This window comes from Phocoena phocoena, chromosome 2, assembly GCF_963924675.1.
Source record: "Phocoena phocoena chromosome 2, mPhoPho1.1, whole genome shotgun sequence".
In the NCBI taxonomy this organism is placed as follows: domain Eukaryota; kingdom Metazoa; phylum Chordata; class Mammalia; order Artiodactyla; family Phocoenidae; genus Phocoena; species Phocoena phocoena.
This window is the reverse complement of record NC_089220.1, coordinates 160,370,892-160,391,637: the sequence shown is the minus strand read 5'-3', so window position 1 is coordinate 160,391,637 and position 20,746 is coordinate 160,370,892. Positions and strand designations below refer to the sequence as shown.

At 41.6% G+C, this 20,746-nt stretch overlaps 1 protein-coding gene across 8 annotated transcripts in view; it reads right to left on the bottom strand.

Annotated features, from left to right (window-relative positions):
* The window catches only part of PARD3 (par-3 family cell polarity regulator), a 630,692-nt gene that overhangs the window by 15,337 nt on the left and 594,609 nt on the right, over positions 1-20,746 (bottom strand). For all 8 annotated transcript variants that reach the window (XM_065872407.1, XM_065872411.1, XM_065872408.1 and 5 more), the window contains one exon: positions 2,757-2,877. In XM_065872407.1, coding sequence (XP_065728479.1) covers positions 2,757-2,877 — 121 coding nt within the window. The remainder of the gene's footprint in view (positions 1-2,756; positions 2,878-20,746) is intronic.

The following is a 20,746-nucleotide window of genomic DNA, read 5'->3' as shown; positions in this document are numbered from 1 at the left end:
GGAATAGCTCAGTTTACTCGATCATCTAGAAAAATAAACTAAATATTATTAATAGTGACATTGTTGCAGAGGACACTTAGATTGTCATACGTATTAAATCTGTTGCACGTTTTATAACCTCCCAAAGTCAGCTACGATTGATTTCCTGAGTTTTTCCTCCGAGATGCCGGTCTCATGTTGCCTGTTCTAAGGTCCCATCTTCCTCCCTTGAACCAAGGTGAGGCCCTTCAGACTGGGACGGCTTCTCCAATTTTTCCTTCTTCTCCTTTCATTTGCAACATGAACCTTCCACAAACTCCAACTTGATCACCAAACCCCAGATCAGAACCTTTCCTGGCTTTGTGTGGAGTGTACTGAGGGTGCTGGATTTTAGGACCAAAAAGGACCTCAGCAATGATCTAAACTCTGGAGCAATGCTTCCCGGAGCTGACCATCCTTTGAGATGACGTGGAGGGCTTATTAAATTACAGATTCCTGGGCCCCACCCCCCACCCACAGAGGTTCAGATCCGGTAAATCTGAGGCAGGGCCCAGGAACGTGCACGTGTGACAAGCTCCCAGGAGAAGCTGAAGGTGCTGGTCCGTGGACTACACTTGGAGAAGCTCTGACCCACGGCAGCAGCCTCTGTATTCAACCCAAGGAGCTCTGCTGACATCTGCTTTACTCTACACCCCCAGCTCCCTCTTAAATGTTCATTCTAACAAAAGGTTTAGTAACTGACAATCAGCTACTCTAACCCCCTTGGTTTACAAATAAGAAAACTGAGGCCTGGAGAAAAAATTTAAAATTATTGTTTCTAACCTGGCTAGTGGGCCGGCATTCTGTCCTGATACCATTTTTGTTCAGACTTTCAGTCGAGCATTGAAAGCTCCTAGAACCTTCCCACCTTCATCTCTCCTTCCCTACAATCTAACCACACTCGGGTCTGTATCAGCCTTTTCTCACACCATTCTTCGTCTGCCCCTATTCTCCCAAATATCGTGTGTGATCATACACCCAACACGTTGAACTGAACTCAATACACGTTTTGGGCCCTAATCACTCCTCCACTTCAGGAACTCACATGCATGGACGGGACACCTTTGATCCCAACATCATCCAGATTTTCCTGGACTCCAAAAATACACTCTTTTGACCGCAGCCTCCTAAGCTTTATAATCCTAGACTGCTGGCACCCCCAGCTCCACTCCCAGCAGCCTCCCAGGCTATCAGAGCGGTACTGACCACCGGTTCATCCCGGTGGTGAATACTGTTCATCCCTGAGCTGTACTGCCCACCCTGCCCACACGGGGCAGTGCTTCACCAGTATCCTCACCAGGCTTGCCTTCATTGACTTTCTGCCATGTCTGTCTTGCCAATCCTCATCACAGAATTCAACTAAAAAATTAGTTTTCTAAACAACAAGGTCCTACTGTATAGCTCAGGGAACTCTATTCAATATCCTGTGATAAACCATAATGGAAAAGAATATGAAAAAGAATATATATGTATAACTGAATTGCTTTGCTGTATAGCAGAAATAAACACAACATTGTAAATCAACTATTCTTCAATAAGATAAATTTTTTAAAAAAAAATTATTTTCTGGGACTCCCTTTGGTGGCGCAGTGGTTAAGAATCCGCCTGCCAATGCAGGGGACACAGGTTCAAGCCCTGGTCTGGGAAGATCCCACATGCCCAGAGCAACTAAGCCGATGAGCCACAACTACTGAGCCTGCATGCTACAACTACTGAAGCCCGTGCACCTAGAGCCCGTGTTCCGCAACAAGAGAAGCCACCGCAATGAGAAGCCCGCGCACCGCAACGAAGAGTAGCCCCCGCTCGCCGCAACTAGAGAAAGCCCGCACGCAGCAACGAAGGCCCAATGCAGCCAAAAATAAATAAGTTAGTCAATTAATTTTTAAAAAATTATTTTTCTATTCCCTGTCCTCAAAGCATTATTGGCTATGGTCACACTGTCATGTTGACTGGACTTACTAATACCCTCAGTTAGATTTTCCTGCCTCAGGCAGCTTATTCACTCATCTCCAGTTGACTCTCTCAGGTTTCCAAGGAAAGGCTTCACAATTCCCATCATATTGAACCCCCAAATCTGCTCCAATGCCTCCCATTCCCAGAAGTGACATCATCTCTAAGGCAAAACACAAGATCAGAGCCCAAGTCTGGGGCGGGATTGGGAGGATTAATTAGCCCGCCACACTGTGGAATCTGGACTTATCTTGGGGGCATTGAGAAGCCATTCAGGGCGCTGCTGTAGAAGGGTCCCTGTGGCGGCGATAGGAGGGACGACTGGAGATGGGCTTGAGGCAGAGACCTGGCAGGGGCTCAACAAATGCACACAGGAGTTGGGGGAGAATCAAGAATCACTAAATACTGTACTTTGCGTAGAGTAGATACACCATAGACGTGCTGACCTGATTTATTCAGGCTCTGACTCTCAGAAAAATGTATATAGAAAAATACTGAACTAAACTTTAAGAAATGCATAGCTGAGAGTCAGAATACTTCTGCTCTGTCTTGTCATCAGGCAAATGAAACCTATTCTGAAACGGACAGATGGTGCAACAAGATATAAAATGAAATTAGCAGTGATGAAACCCAGATGGAAATGAGGAAAAGGTCAATATGCTAAAGGTCAAAGGAATCTGGCTCCATCTTGTCTTGTTTCATAAAGGTCTGAGGTCACAGCTTAGAGGTTTTTACTGCAGGGAAGTTGCAGGACTTCCCACGACTGTGGCAAGGCACCAAACACTCACCCAGGGTTGTTCAAAGCTATAGGTACGTCGCCGATCTTCCACATCTTCATCCTGCTTTGCTTGCTGAAATTCTTGCCGGAGACGCTGTATCCGATCATGGTTGCTAGGAGTTGATCTGTTGCTAAAAGACAAAACGGGCAACAGTGAACACCCTTCAGAAATACAATCTGTGGATGGAAGTTGCTAGGAAAAAATGGCAGCTTGCTGTGAAATGGTGCTGTTTGAGAGGAAGTGAAATTTTAAGACAATATCTAGGCATTTGAAATATGTTTTCATTTTGTTCTCATGATTAAGACTTACTGAGGTGATTTTAGACAGATATTCAAGAGGGCAAGTGGTATTTTTAGACATTCCTTTTTTACGCAGCTCTTTAAAAGCCTCATTTCCTCTCGGTAATCTGGCAAGGTGTTGGCAGCAAAAATTTTTTGGAAAGGACATTGCATGAAAAGTCGGAAATACCAGGGTCCAGTCCTAGCTCCTCCACCTTCTTAAAGTAAGGTACTTAACGTCTCTGGGCCGCGGCTTCTTTTATATATAGGAAGCGCACATAAGAATCCTCTTTGCTCTAAATATCATAGTTGTAACAATCAAGTGAGACACCATACAATATAGACTCACAAACGTGCAGTATTACTTTCGTAATGCTATTATATGAAGTTCTTGTTTATGAGTTTTCCCACGTCTATACACAAAATCCAACACTCACAGTATACATGAAAAGCATTTTAAAAATAACCTCAGGTGGTAGTTTGATTGAACCAATGAGTTCATAATAATTTTGCCTTCTTTTTTATAGCTTTGAATTCTGTTTTATCCTCACAGAAAGCTTATAAGATAGGTGCAGAAGGTAGTATTTCTCACACACACACACACACACACACACACACACACAAAGGTAGAAACTACCATTCAGAGAAGATAAGTAACTTGTTTGAAGTCTCCAGTCTTTCTCTAGCCAGTGGGGAATGTGAGACTAGAATCCAGAATTTTCTGGCCACTAACCCAGCCTCATCTCACTATACCCTGTTGTTTCATTTAGTAAAACACACAGCAGACACCAAAGCCCCTCCCCTATTAAATTACATACATATTTAAAACAGTATTTTGCAAGAGTAATAGATATAACCAAAATCAATCTTAAATCTCACAGCACTTTTGGTGGATTCCATTCCCTAAGCACAACATCACATCCAATCCGGACAGCTATTCAAGCACATTAGGTATATAGTTTTCCAACAAAACTTCAGACTTCCTGAGGACAAGAACCAAGTCTTGTATTTATCACATATACCCCTCCAAGCTGCTGGCAGAATGGGAAGCTGTCAGCCAATAGGAGGATGGGTCCCTTCATTGAAGACATGTTGCCCTGATGACTCAGAGTGGATCTGAGTTCTTTTGGCTGTACAGCCCCCTGGGTAATGTCATTTGTGAGAGGTGGCCTGGAAAGAGAAAGTCTGTCAGAGGAGAGCCTATAAAATTCTCAGACTAACATGTCTTTGTATAATTTCACGTATTTTCAAGAATTCCAAACGTTTGAAAACCTCAAATTGAAAATGATCACATCCAGGGCCATAACATGAACAACTTCTAAGAATAGGGGATTGTCTTTCAACACTTCATCTCCTCGGTGGGTTCCTATCACCTTATGTTTCTATCAATTTCATGAGAGCTTCTGGAATATCCTGTCGATACATTCAATTTGATGATTTCCCAGTCAATGAAAACTTGTGTTCCCTTTGTTCCTCTTCTGATAGATCTTTGGGACTGATCAGCCAGAGAACATGGAAAGTTAATCTGTAAAATGTGCTAGTTGACAACACGAAGCTTCCGTCTACACGTGGGTACCACTTTAAACTTCCCCTCCACACTCCTGAGCCTAGCAGGGTGTTATTCCTACTGGTTTTTAACCAGGGAGTCTTTTTTTTTTTTTTTTTTTTTTTTGCGGTACGCGGGCCTCTCACTGCCGTGGCCTCTCCCATTGCGGCGCACATGTTCCGGACACGCAGGTTCAGCGGCCATGGCTCACGGGCCCGGCCGCTCCGCGGCACGTGGGATCTTCCCGGACCGGGGCACGAACCCGTGTCCCCTGCATCGGCAGGCAGACTCCCAACCACTGCGCCACCAGGGAAGCCCCCCTACTGGTTTTTAAATCATATATACAGCATCTTATCTTGTCCCAGCAGATACGTTTTCCAGATGGAACGCCCAATCCACAGAACTCCTCACCCTCCATGTGAAACTGTGATGGTGTAGGTACGTGGACAGATTCATAAGACAAAGGCCAGGAAAGTGAACATTCATTCACCTCACTGCCCTCTTTCCAGCTGTGACTCTTTTGTCCCCTGCATACTTCACAGCTTTTAATAGGGGGATTGTAGGAGGCCTGCCTGGCGAAAAATTTTACAAGTCTTAGTAGAAATATTTCCCTATTATTTTCATGTAGCACAGACAGTTTTAACCACATAATTATTAGGCACATGAAGTCCAAACCGTTGGTGAAAACGGACCTCTTCTTACTATTTGTGATTACCTGAATGCACAGTCTCCCAAAAAAGTGATTTGGTTATACGTATACTTGTATCTATTGTTTTCAAATTGTTTTCCCATTTAGGTTATTACAGAATATTGAGCAGAGTTCCCTGTGCTATACAGTAGGCCCCTGTTGGTTATCTATTTTAAATATAGCAGTGTGTACATGTCAATCCAAAATTCCCGATCTATTCCTCCCCCCCATCTTTCCCCCTTGGTAACTGTAAATTCATTCTCTAAGTCTGTAAGTCTGTTTATGTTTTGTAAATAAGTTTTTGCATCATGAAATAAAATTTTTTTAGATTCCGCATATAAGCGATATCATATGATATTTGTCTTTCTCTGTCTTACTTCACTTAGTATGGTCATCTCCAGGTCCATCCATGTTACTGCAAATGGCATTATTTCATTCTTTTTAATGGCTGAGTAATATACCATTGTATATATTTACCACATCTTCTTTATCCATTCATCTGTCAATGGATATTTAAGCTGCTTCCATGTCTTCCCTATTGTAAACAGTGCTGCAATGAACATAGGGGTGCGTGTATCCTTTTGAACCATGTTTTTCTCTAGATATATGTCCAGGAGTGGGATTGCTGGATCATATGGTAATTCTATTTTTAGTTTTTTAAGGAACCTCCATACTGTTCTCCATAGTGGCTGTACCAATTTACATTCTCAGTCTCACAAGGGAAGTGGACCCAGGTCCTTAATTTTAAGTTCTGGTGACCTTCATGCTTTTCATAGGACAAGACAAGAACTGGAACTCACTTCTGACCTTATTTCCAAATCTGAGCAGCTGGCGAGACCACTGTTTCACTCCCTTTTCCCTGCTTCCTTTCTTCTTATGCTCTAGAGGAAGCAGACTGACCTGCCCAAGACTAGCAAAGCACCTGAGGGTTGAAGGCTGCAGTGGTTTTCTGATGGATGGAGATTTCCAAAGACTGGAAGCCTATCAAGAATCCTTGGGGAATAACAGCTGGCAGTCTGCAGGTGAAACCCTGGCTTCTAGAGATGGAACCACTGCAACTGCTTAGTTCTGCCTCTCAGGCCAGGCTCTAAGAGCCAATAACTCACATCTGGATTTCTAAAGCTCTTGGTTACCTCTTCTGCCAAGAAGGCCAAAGGAAATTTGAAATATTCATTAGCATTCGTGACGAATGCCTGCAGACCCCAATCAACTTATACCTGGGTTCACTGCCAACTTAAAGTTGCTCACTATTATTATTTTTTTTGGTGAGGAATATAACAAAGATATCACCTAAGTTGATCAGATGGGTGAATGAAGACAATAAAACTCTTAATGAGGAGTCAGTAAATCATAATTTACCAATAGTGTACAGAAAGGCGGGATGAGGATGGGAATGACAGAGATGCTTTTTGGGTAAAAAAAAATCGACACGGTTTATGTCCAACATTAGCATTTAGCCTTTCTTACACACTGGTGTTTATACACGCGCACACACTCGTGTGTGTGTGTGTATTTTAAACTAAATGAAGAGGGTTTTGGTCCCGTAATGATCTGGGATTTTTTTCTGACAGGGTCAAGAAAGCGTACATTGGATCACACACTATGGAGATCCCTAACTCACATGTACAACCTAACCCTGGCTTAGACGGAACCTCAATCTTTCCCATCCAATTACCGTGGGAATGTACTCTCTCCTATCAGAGGTAGCTCACACAGAGTACTAAGTTTTAAAACCTTCAGATTGGACTCCTGCGATGTGCTTCACAAGCAAAAGTAGCGGAAAACACCAGTCCATGCTAACTGCAGCCACAGTCCTATTTGCAGACAAGCATCTGAGCCTGCACTGAATGAGGAAAGAAACTTCATAATCGCGGGTCTCACCACTAGACACGCCTTGTGTATGAATCTCATCATCCAGAGTGCTTTTCAAAAAATGCTGACTGAGACTCATCTTGAGATATTCTGAGTCAGCCCGGCTAGTGCAGGGCCCAGGAATCTGCATGCATTTGAAAGCAAGTGCTCTATGGACAACACTTTGAAAACAAGGCCTGCAGGCTTTATAGTTGGGACAAATTCCAATGCCTGCAGGGCAATTAACTAAAGAGTGAAGGAGACCCACTGCGCTGGAAGCACGAAGTATGTCCTTGGACAACTGGGAGAAATATGCTTGGTCTAGAAAGGGAGGCCCTTACTTGGTTCCAGTAGATTATTGCCCTGAAAGGATATGGGTCTGATGTTGCCTTCTAACTTTTTTTTTTTTGAGAGAAGTCAGAATTATAGTCCCCACCCTACCTTCTAATTTTTTTTTTTTTTTTTTTTTTTGCAGTACGCGGGCCTCTCACTGTTGTGGTCTCTCCCGCTGCGGAGCACAGGCTCCGGACGTGCAGGCCCAGCGGCCATGGCTCACGGGCCCAGCCGCTCCACGGCATGTGGGATCTTCCCGAACCGGGGCACGAACCCGCGTCCCCTGCATCGGCAGGCGGACTCTCAACCACTGCACCACCAGGGAAGCCCCCTACCTTCTAATTTTAAATGTTGGCTTATTTTAATTTTTCAGTCCTAGGTGAGACAAAAAAATGTCTGTTGCCTGCTAGCTTGTAAGCTCTACTTTATATTCTACAGATGCTGCCTGTTTTATATGTTGCTTTTCTAGGTTATTTACTTTCACTGCACCGAGATAAGGCTAGTGGACCCCTAGTAACAGGCCCAAGAAGCAAATATTTTAAAAAAAAGACCACTGGGCATTGTCCATGCAGCCTCGCCTCTGCTCCTGATCTAACACTGGGCACACTGGCCTGCAGGCTTGAGTTCTGACCTATCTTTTCAGACCATCATATGCTGAGAGAGAGGTGTCTGTGACGTGACTGATGAATTCTTTATGGACTAAAAATGCTTTAACATTTGCATGTTTAATTATGCAAGGGCAATCCAGAAAACTGGAATAGAGGGCATAGCCTTAAGACCCAGAATTCAATGGAAGGGAGAATAACCTCATTGCTCTGAACAAGGAGGTACCATCTTGGTACATACCTTCCTTCCTATAGAAGGAAGGAGAAAGGGAAAGCGAAGAGAGGAGGAAGACAGAGGCAGGGGATGTATCCATGGGCTCAGAAGGGGGAGATGATTCTACACTCTAGTACAAGAGAAGAGACACTTCCAAGGAAGAGAGGAGATAAATTTGCTCGTATCTTTCTTTCTGTAATACCCTTTCTTTTTCTTTCCATCTTTCCAATTCTACCAGGAAGTCAAAGAAATCAAATTCCACCTCCTTGAAGCCTTTCCTAACTACTGCAGCCCATGTTCATCGTTTCCTTTCAATTCCTCAATACTCCCTGTCCTCTGACCCAGATACCGTTTTACAGTGTTTGGTACTTAGACGGGTGTGTGTTCTCTTCCTTAAGTTTAGGGCTTCATTACAATCATATATTTTGTACGTCACATCCCTGCGGCAGGTGAATTGTTAGCAAATATTTATGATGGACAGACTTTCAGGTGTCCCATGATCCCTGCCTCTGGGATCCCAACCTTTGCGCAACCCAAACACATGAGTGTGGGCAGGGCCTGTGACTTGCTTCTATCCAGTAAAATGAGGCAAAGGTCAAGAAATGTGTACGACTACATGTACGTGGTTAAATAAGAACACAGGGTCCATCTTACTAGTCCTTCTTTCCCCTTTCTGGCTTTGAAGAAGGGAGCTGTCACGAATCCTACAGCTTCAAAGAACAGAATGCCAACAACTCCAGGAGCAGGGAAGTGGGGCTTCCCTAAGCACAGCCTCCAAGTGAGAACCCAGCCTGGCTGACACCTTGATCGCACCGGGATGAGACCTTGAGCAGGGGCGTTCCGCTAAGCCGTTGCCAGACACCAGACCCACAGAAACTGATACAATAAACATGTGTTGTTTGAAGCTAAGTCTGTGTTAACTTGCTCTGCAGCAAACAGATACCCACTGATGATGGCCTTGGCTGTGTGACCTGATTTGGCCGGTACGATGTTAGTGGATATGATGCAAACAGGGGTTTGCAATGTGATTGTATGGCAGGTCTCCCTCTGATGACAACAAAAGATAACACCTAAACTCCCTAAACCTTGCTCTCTTTAGCATACACACACACACCACCTATCACCACCATGTCACCTTAAACAATGTGAGGGCGTTGTATACTATTAAATGAAATCAAGTTGCCTGGAAGGGCTCACAGAACTATGCCTTGTCCACAGTTGCAACCTAATAAATATTGCCTGTTGCAAAGCCTGTTGGTTAGAAGAGCAGAGTAAAAGAGAGGAATCGTACTTGATGAATGAGTTTTACCACTATCGTTTATATGATTAATCACTCCAAAGTTCTGGTCTCCTAGAAAAATTACACAAAGGAAATACTATCGCACGAGATGTCACTGAAAGATGGTCACTGCCAGACTTTAACACGTGAAACCAATGCAGGGCACTTTCCGCTAGACACCAGTGTACAGCCAAGAACACCCCATGGAAATCTACCCAATGGCTTAGGGCAACTCCTTTTGTCAACCTCCCCATCACTGCACCAAAACGCCCCACTCTGGTTCTATGATCTCTGCAAATCAGCCCTCTTAAGGCCAAAGCAACCATGTTTTCCCCGAGTGTGGGGAGAACAGCCCCACCAACCAGGTGGTTTGGTAAAACCAAACTCAAGGACTCATCCTAGTTTCTCTTTCTGGCAGAAATTGGTGACCTGCTAGGATCTGGGTCGACACACAACCCACAAGGAGATATTCCTGGTTAAAACGGGTTTTAGTTACTTTGCCAAGGGTTCAGTTTGTAACAGATCTCCTTCAAATCCCCAATTTGCAAAAGAACAGGGACACAGTTAAGATTTTGGTTAACCGTATTAGCTCATACCTTCGGCCTCTTCATTGTTGCTCTACACTTCTCAGCCCTAGCAATTTACTTTCTGGCCTAAGTACAAAATTCTACTCCAAATGCTAGTGAATTTCATACCTGTACTTGGCATCCAATTACTGGGGATGCAAAAGGACATTATTCTTTTTCCCAATTAAAAAAAATGCAAAAGCCGATTTCCAAATTATACCTGAGACCGTGGAAATAAAGCAGCTCCACACTCGAAGCTTTTTCCTGCTGATATATTTCTATCACCTCCCCCCAGGTATTCCACGGGCACACCAGATGGGAAAAGTACCAGCCTCTCTGCTTAAGGAACTTTTTCTCCTCCACCTGCCGGCACTTCAAAGACCTATCCTCTCCGGTTCCTGGGATGCCACAGTCAGGATGCTGAAACCTCATTATGGTTTGAATCCCAGCACACTTAGAAAGGCGATAGTTAAGTTAAAGCTTCCAAGACTCCATTCATTTATACTCAGATCCTGTTCTGCTGACCTCTGATGTCTTTAGCTAACAACTCAAACTCCGTGCAAGGTTTCTGGGTTTTAGTCGACTTATTTAAGGGAAATGTTATCTTTTTAATTGATTTCCTTGGTACTTACAGAGACGGAAGGACTAAAGATCCAGCACAGTATGGGAACAGCCTATCCTGCAAGACTACTCGTATTTTTGGAAACTTTTTCATTGGAGAAAAATTAGAGCGTATTTCCCTCCCTTTCTTGATTAATTCTTCTTACATCCGAGGAACGGAAAAGCTTTTAGTGCCTTTATTAGTACCAGTGGCAAGTCCAAAATTCAACTATTTCCTGGACGTCACTTAAAACAGACAACCAAACTGGAGCAGGCAAAAAGTGACACTGGAGAAAACATATGTAGGGCAGACCTGTCACATAGCTTTGGAAACAGGCAGCCAGCAATGACCACAAGCGTCTCAGATCATTAAGCAATGTCTTACTGTGATGTTACGCGTCGATGTACGGAGTTGTAATCCTTTCAAAATAGACAGATTGTCAGCGTGATAAAGTGGATATAAACAAGTTCTTGAACAGGGATGACTAAAGTGTTGGTGGGGGTGGTGGTGGTGACGTTACTGAACTAAGAAGGGATGCTAGCTCAGGGACCAGGAACCAACGCCATTCAGAGGCTGCAGGTAAACAAAGCTCTTCTCACTTAGATATTTTTCTCTACTGATTAGCAATTCCATAAAATATTCCTGATCTCGTAATCGCCAGACAAGTAGTTATAATCTACAGATGTCAGAACCGAGTTCTTAATTGCTGTAAATTAGTGAGCAAACCCAGGTTTCTCATTAAACCCATTACACCCCGTATGGTAAAATGGAGCACGTGTCATATGTTCTCTTTCCTGCCATTCAAATCGGAGCATTCTTTGTGAAATCCTAGGGACACACAGAGCAGCAGAGGGAGAGTGCTAGGGTGCGTTTGTGGCGGGTTCCTGTCCCCCAGAGTGTGCTTCCTCTAGGGGGAAAAGAAAAGCCTCTAAATGGCAATGAATTTGTTGCCTAAATTCTAACAGTGGGCTCCACTGTGCCTCGTCTTAGCTTCCTTAAGGCAGAGTAAGTGGTATCACTCCTCTGAAAACTTCTGCTTCTCTTAGAGGAACCTGGAAGCACTTCTTCCCATGGCCCATGGTTTGCCTCCTGTCACCTGTGCAGGCGAAGAGGCATAAATTTCTAAATTAAAAGGGAAGGAACAGGCTAAAATGCCATGACAAAGCCAACTCTGAACTTCAGCTTAGGTACGCATTAGTGGGACCAGGCTAAGAAGACTGGCTTTCTGCTGTGGCTCTACCTCTCAGACTGGAAGATTTATGAGGAATGGGGGACAGGGTGGGAGGGTTAAACCAAGAAATGTATCAATTACCGAACTACAGATAAAAATAGCTCCTCTGCACAAGCTTCATTAAGTTTTATCAGCAAGTATCTTGGGGTTTTACACTCAAACCACAGGTCATAAATTCTCAGTAAATCCTCCATATGTTCACCAAACACCTGAATTCAATCTCTCTTCTGGTTGTGAAGGAGGAATGTGGTGCTCAAATTAATTATGCATGCAAAGTTAGTTTCTAACAAGGGCAGCTCTTTTGTGATGCTGAAAGGTATTTACAACATCTGAAATTTGGGGATAGATCCTTCTTCAATCTTAGCATTTTTATACTGGTATAAATTCTCTCTTCCAAGTTTGTACAGTGAAAAAATAAAGTTGGTGAATACCTTGTTTTAACGTTCGCATTTTTCTGTAGATAATCCCAGATATTTGTGAGATGTAACGAATGGTCTTAATATTTGCTATAAGGATTTTAGACAAATATTTCTATGGGTAGGTACAAATCACCTTGAATTATAGGGAAAGTCTAAAGTGAGGCTAAGTGGCTATATTTATATATGTTTACGCGTACATGTGAAATTAGCTACTTAGTGTCATTTTCAGTTATACTCATCATCTGTAATATGGAAAGAATTATGAGAAACTTATGCAAATCCCAGAGGCATTCACTCTCCTCAGCTGATAAAATTCATTTTCAGATTCTGACACCCATGATTTGTGGTCCATTTCACACCAATTTCAGTGTTATAAATCATAACAAATTAAAAATGTACAGCTATGTTCTCTGGGTTGAAAAGGTGGTCACCAAAGCTGTTAATACTGCACTTGCTTCTGATGTGATGAGTCATAGGGAGGGTCATCTCTCTCCATCAGAAAGACTTGGGACGGGGTCTCACTCCAAGTCCCTCTGTGGTCATTCGGTAACAGGGCTATCATTTCATAAGCGGCAAAATCTCAGGAATGTACCCCTCGCCCCATTTTATTACTATCATCATTCTTCCTTATTAGCCTGTCACTGGGCTCAGGCAGGAGTGAGAAAAATTTAGCTTTACTTTTTCGAGGGGAATTCCTCCAGCTACAAAGAACACACACACGCACAGACATACATAATTTCAGGACTCAACAATAAATACACGAAAAAAGATATTCCATTGTGAGCCTGAGGTGGCTCCTTCTAACTAGTAAGTTTCACAGAAATAATACAAGTTGGGTTGTAATACAAGAAAGGGTTGGTCTTCAGGCCACATTTCCAGGGAGGCATATGGTAAAACTCAGCACAAAAGCAATATTATTTAGCAAGCTTTCAAAAACTATCAATATAAAACTATCAAAGAGATCTTATTCTAATAAACCTTTCTAAACAGACAGTCTTTGAATACTATGAGGGTGAATGTAGAATCTAAGACCCCAGGGATGGTGGAGAAATCCAGATTGAACCTCCACAAGCCCCTGTGAGAAATGGGGGCTGAGCCGTGGACAGAAGCAGAGTTCTGCAGGCATGAGTCTTCCTAGCAGGCAACTCTGTGTGGCTTTAAACAAATAAATGATGGGAGAGAAAATGTTTTCCAGGTATACCTATGAATTTAAATGCACTCTTGAAAATAAAATGTTACTGTCTATAAGAAACCACATATGTCATTTTTCTTTGCACAATGCAAGAAGCAGTTCTAATTTGGGGTTAATACCCAAAGTGCACTTACTTTTCATAAATCGTGTGATTTTTCTTGAACTGTCTATTAAACGGCAAGGACATGTAAGGTTATTCTAATGGGTTAGAGAGTTGAGGAAAGGTTATGGATTATACTATTCATTCAATAAAACCACTGGGGATACAAAGGTTAGTCAGTTGTGACCTACAGTTAAAGTCTGTGCTTTAAACTAAAATATACAACTGAGTGTCTGAATAAAGAGCAAATGGATTTTAATATTATAGGTGAAAACCCTGAAGAACTAAAAGAAGAGTGAAAATCAGGAATATATTATGGAAATTTGAAATAAAAAAGCAATGGAAATTAAGTTACCAAAACTGATGGTTTTTGATGACAAAATAAAACAATTATCATGTTCTTTTTCACATTACAGAGGTTTTATCACACAAGTATAGAAACTAATTATAGAACCATTATTTTAACTCTTTAATCATGAAATGATTACATAGAATTTAAGGCTAACATTTTCTTTGTTTTTGCATTCTCTGTCTTTAATGACAGCATAATTGCAAAATATTATACAAAACTGAGCTATGGTTTTTTTAGGATAAAAATTCCAATGCAGTGCAGTGCTTAATACTCATGTCATAATTCTAAATAATGGTTACATTCTATATGGCTTTTCTGAAATGACTTAAAGTGGAAAATAATGTTAACAGGAGATATAGTGCCTGTAGGTTTCATGAGTGGCTAACTCTGAAACACTTTTGATGCCTAGAATAAAAGCAGAAACATAAATTTATTCACTTTCTAAAAAAACAACATTGGATGGGCCCAAATAAAGAGTCTGCATCTGTTATTTTTAAACATTTTAAAGATCATTAGAATATTTTTCTTGACTGGTAATTAATGTTTTTACTTCTATTTATGCTCTAAATTAATTTCATAATTATTAGTTAATAATTTTCTAGGCTTTTCTTCTATTCACAATTTGACCACAACCTAATTTACAAATTATTTATCTGGAAATAAATGAGACAGAAATGTCAATCAACTTAACTTCTCATTTAGGTTTAACTGAATTATTATGAGAGAGCACAAAAAGTGTGACCATATTGGTTTGGAATTAATGGTAGACATCATTCTTTTGTAAATGACATTTTTTTTTCACGGTAATACTCGCCTATGTATAGTTTATACGTTACAATGCTAAAGAAAAAGCTTAAAATAAAAGAATCTCCTTTTTCATCACATCTTGTTCCTCTGACTACCCAATCCTTCCCCTCCAAAAAAACCCCCACTTTTTAAGGCTTTTAGCTGTTTTCTATGATATTTCTTTTTAACTCAACCTGAGATAGTCAGAACGGATTGATCATAATTCCCAGTTTGTGATAATACTCTTGATGATTTCTGCACGACTCACTTCCTTTCACTTAGTGATTTTTAATACTGGACTCAATAGTATTTAAACTTATCAATATTATCAGAATGACTCATTACACAAAACAAAAGCTAGGGATTTAATAATAATCCATATCTAGCCAAATAGCTCTGGTATTTAACTACATATTTCAGAATGATACATTTTTACTGCTATCTTCTGATCCATTAGTTTTAGACATCTGTTGTTTTCTATTTCTTTACTTTTGCATCTGTAGGAAACGATGGGTGTTCACTGAACTTATTGTGGTGATCATTTCATGATGTACGTGAGTCCAATCATTATGCTGTACACCTTAAACTTAGACGGTGATGTGTGTCAATTATATCTCAACAGAACTGGAAGAAAATAAAATAAAGCAAAGTAAAGTCAATAAAGTAAAATAAAATTAAATAAAATAAAAAACACTGTTGACTTCCTCTGAAGGTTGGTGAAGCATTAGCTCTCTTACACACTGCAATCCCAATTCCCACTCCCAGTTCCTCCCAATAGAGCTCTAGCACAACTTTTCAATGATTTTTTTGGTTAGTGTTTACATTATTCATATATTGTTCACTGCTAATTCAAGTGGCGCATCATGGTTACATTTCCTTTCTTCTATGACATTCATGGTTTTCCTTTTGCTTCATTTTCTTAGACCCTGTCCCTACAACCTTTTTAAAAAAGACTATTTTTTAGAGTAGTTTTCAGTTCACGGCAAAATTGAGAGGCAGGTACAGAGCTATCCCATGTACACCCTGCCCCCATGCAGACATGGCCTTCCCCACTATCCACATCCTCCATCAAAGTGGGGTATTTGTTACAGCTCATGGATCTACACTAACACATCATTATCACCCTAAGTCCACAGTTTACAGTAGCGTTCACTCTTGGTGTTGCATATTCTATGGGTTTGGACAAATGTATAAAGACACGGATCCATCATTGCAGTATCATATAGAGTGGTTTCATTGCCCTAAAAATCCTCTATGCTCTGCCTATTCATCCCTTCCCACCACCCCTCCCCTGGCCACCCCTGATCTTTTTATGTCTCCACAGTTTTGCCTTTTCCAGAATATCAGAAAGTTGGAATAATACAGTATGTAGCCTTTTCAGACTGTCTTCTTTTACTTAGTAGTACACCTTTAGGTTTCCTCTATGTCTTTTCATAGCTTGAAAGCTCCTTTCTTTTTAGCCCTGAATAATATTCCATTGTCTGGATATATCACAGTTTATTTTACCCATTCACCTACTGAAGGACATCTTGGTGGCTTCCAAGTTTTGGCAAGTATGAATAAAGCCGCTACAAACATTTGTGGGCAGGTTTTTGTGTGGATGTAAGTTTTTGATTCTATGTGGTAAATACCAAGCAGCATGATTGCCGGATTGTAGGGTAAGAGTATGTTTAGTTTTGTAAGAAATTGCTAAACAGTCTTCCCAAGTACTGGTACCATTTTGTATCCCACCAGCAATGAATGAGTTCCTGTTGCTCCACGTCTTCACCAGCACATACAATGGGTTTGAACAAATATATAAAGACATGGGTCCATCATTACAGTATCATATAGAGTGGTTTCACTGCATTGTTGGTGTTTTGGATTTTAGCCATTCTAATAGGTATGTAGCGGTATCTCACAATGTGCATTTTTCCCTGATGACATATGGTATGGAACATCTTATCAGATGCTTATCAGCCATCTCTCTATCTTTTTTGGTGAGACGCCTGTGAAGGCCTTTGGCTCTTTTTAAATTAATTAATTATTAAAAATTTATTTATTTTTGGCTGTGTTGGGTCTTTGTTGCTGCGTGTAGGCTTTCTCCAGTTGCGGTGAGTGGAGCCTACTCTTCATTGCATGGGCTTTTCATTGCAGTGGATTCTCTTGTTGCAGAGCACAGGCTCTAGGCACGTGGGCTTTAGTAGTTGTGGCATGCGGGCTCAGCAGTTGTGGCTCACGGGCTCTAGAGCACATGCTCAGTAGTTGTGGCACACGGGCTTAGTTGCTCTGCAGCACGTGGGATCTTCCCGGACCAGGGCTCGAACCTGTGTCCCCTGCATTGGCAGGTGGATTCTTAACCACTACGCCACCAAGGAAGCCCTGGATCCTTTTTAAAATCAGATTGTTGGTTTTCTTATTGTTTTAAACGATTTTTTAAACGTTCTTTGTGTATTTTTTTTATCAGATATGTGGGGGTTTATTGCAAATATTTTCTCCCTCTCTACAGCTTTTTTATTTCTGTACGCAGGCCTCTCGCTGTTGTGGTCTCTCCCGTTGCGGAGCACAGGCTCCGGACACGCAGGCTCAGCGGCCATGGCTCACGGGCCCAGCCGCTCCGTGGCACGTGGGATCTTCCCGGACCAGGGCTCGAACCTGTGTCCCCTGCATCGGCAGGCGGACTCTCAACCACTGCGCCACCAGGGAAGCCCTCTACAGCTTTTTTATTTATTTATTTTATTTTTGGCTGCTTTGGGTCTTCGTTGCTGCATGTGGGCTTTCTCTAGTTGTGACGAGCAGGGGCCACTCTTCCTTGTGGTGCACGGGTTTCTCATTGCGGTGGCCTCTCCTGTTGCAGAGCATGGGCTCTAGGCACGCGGGCTTCAGTAGTTGTGGCTCGCAGGCTCTAGAGCGCACGCTCAGCAGTTGTGGCACATGGGCCTAGTTGCTCCGCGGCATGTGGGATCTTCCCGGACCAGGGCTCGAACCTGTGTCCCCTGCATTGGCAGGTGGCTTCTTAACCACTGTGCCACCAGCGAAACCCCTTCTACAGCTTTTAATACAAATTTCCACAAGATCAAACTTACCACAGCTTATCAACTCGTTATTTTCTTGGAGTTCTCCAGCCCCCATGCTTGTCCCGCACGTCCCAATCTGCACTGGCTCCCTAGATCCCAGCATCTCTCTTCATCATCAGCCTGGGATTTGCTAGAGCATGCATTCTATAGCTGCCTAAAAGGGGATGTGATGGAAACAAAAAATGTTGTATCTTTGCATGCTTAAAATATATTTATTCTACCATCACCACTCGTGGGCAGTTTGGTGAGGGATGGAACTGCAGGTTAGAAAACACTACCCTGCAGTATTTGAAGGTAGGGCCCCATTGTCTTCTTGCTCCCCATGCTGCTGTTGGGTCAGCTAACATTCTGACTCCCAACTCTTTACTGTATACTTTTTTAAAGGCTCATCTCTTTATTTCCAGTATTCTGAAACTTCTCACTGCTCCCTTTTTAAAATCGATTCTTTGATCTAGAATCTTAAATTCTCCAGTTGTGGGAAAATTTCTTATGTTATTTCTCTAACACTTTCTCCATCATCATCTCTATTTCTAGAAAGCATATACGTTAAATGCCTGACCTCCCAAGGTGAACTTTGATTTCTTTTCTCTTTCTTTCCTGCCATGTTTGTCTTATGTCTCATTATTTTTGGGGAAATTTCTTCTATTTTACCTACCAAGCTTTCTATTGTGTTTCTTCATACTGCTGTCATATTTATTATTTTCCAACAGTTCGTTCATATTTTCTTAATAATCCTTTCCAATAGCTTCCTGGTCATGTTTTGATGGTTGCAGTATCTTCTCTTATTTCATGGTGGGTATTACTTACAGTTTTTAAATATTTTCTCTTCTCTTCCCTGTAATTTTTGTTTCTTCCAAGTTCTTCTCTTAAGTTTATTGTTATTGTTTTCATCTGTCTCCCATAATTAAGGCGTTCCTCAGATGTTTGATAAGCTTGCCTGTCCTTTCTATTTAAGAATGAGGCATTGGGACTTCCCTGGTGGTCCAGTGGTTAAGGCTCTGTGCCTCCACTGCAGGGGGCACGGGTTGGATCTCTGGTCAGGGAACTAAGATCCTGCATGCCACACAACCAAAAAAAAAAATTAGTCATTGTGTGTATGCATGGGTGGGGCTTATGAAACGTCAGCTATTACTCCAGAAAGGCTGGGCAGGGAGCCACTTTTACGGGTGGGGATTCCCACATGTCAGTGTATGAGGGTTCCTACTGGGGCTGTTCAGTTTCTTCAGAGGAGAACCCGCCAATCTTAGGTCTGAGGAGCCAATGTCAGCTTGTGTCTTGACATCCTGGGGTTATTCTGTCATCATATATGGTAATAAAAAGATACACCTATTTTCAGAAAAAATAGGGATAGTATTTCTGTTTCTTATTCTTTTTGCTGTTTTGGAGTGATTTTCGAGAAGAAAAGAGGAAAACATATCTTTATTCTCTGTCAAGTTTTGGACTTTCCAGTTTGTATTATTCTTAATTCTCAATTATTTTCAAGTAGATCAAATATCTTTTCAAGAATATTTGATATTTCAAGGCATATGGATACTCACATTGGTTTTATTTTAGTATATGAAAGGCACGGATGTGACTGTTCTAAAATTGTAAGATAGCTGTTGTTTTTCATAACAGGATAATATCTACCACTCCTCAATATACTTTAGGATTATTTCTAGATTACTTTTTAGGATCATATATATATATATATATATATATATATATACACACACACACACACACACACACATATATACACACACGAATATACACATATAACTTTTTAAGAGTATATGATTTTATGCTATATGTTTATATTTTTATGTTAAATATATATATATGTATATATACTTATATATACATATATATAAACTTGGAGACTAAATTTTTTTTTTTGTGGTACGCGGGCCTCTCACTGTCGTGGCCTCTCCCGTTGCGGAGCACAGGCTCCGGACGCGCAGGCTCAGCGGCCATGGCTCACGGGCCCAGCCGCTCCGCGGCATGTAGGATCTTCCCAGACCGGGGCACAAACCCGTGTCCCCTGCATCGGCAGGCAGACTCTCAACCACTGCGTCACCAGGGAAGCCCGAGACTAAATTTTTAAAGCATTGCATATGTAATCTGCAAAGGTCCAAATAGAAGTAAATCATATTTTAATGATTTACCCAAGTCCTCTAAACTTTCTCCCCCCAAACGCACGTTCTGACATTAATACTCAAAACAGTTTTCCTTCTTTGACATGTGATGAAATTCACAGCTTGGCTTTATGTTTATTACACAAGTTTACTCCCGCTGGTCAATGTGGTGGCTATGATTTATAATTTTTAATTCTCTGCTTCAATATTTTCTGGCCTCCACTCTTAATTCTCCTGCCAAATAGTGACCAGCTCCCATTTGGATCTCTTAAAATCATTCCACTGGTGCTCATGATAAAGAATGTGTCCTGACTTCTCCCACAGTACAGTCCTGCCTCAGCTACAGAGCATGCTTTGAGAATACAGTTCCAGACTCCAGAGACCCCACCACACACAAAGCTGATGTCATTTTTCAGGAGACAGCATAGTTTTGTGGCTACTACATGTGAATTAATACAAGCAAATTAAACCTAGTATAAGATCCCGAACAATCATAGTCTTAGAAGAACCAATTGATACTCTGAAGAAGTGAAAGTTTATCAAAAGCCCTTTTTGTTCGTTTCAATCCTCTTGAAAATCCTTCTAGAAAGCACTAAATTCTCTTCTACCTTGGAAAGAAGGAATGATGAATATCATTTAACTTTTTCAAAAGTTTCAAGATTCTCATGACCTTTAGTTCTTTTTTTTAAATAAATTTATCTATTTTATTTATTTTTGGCTGTGTTGGGTCTTTGTTGCTGTGCGCAGGCCTTTCTCTACTTGAGGCGAGCAGGGGCTACTCTTCA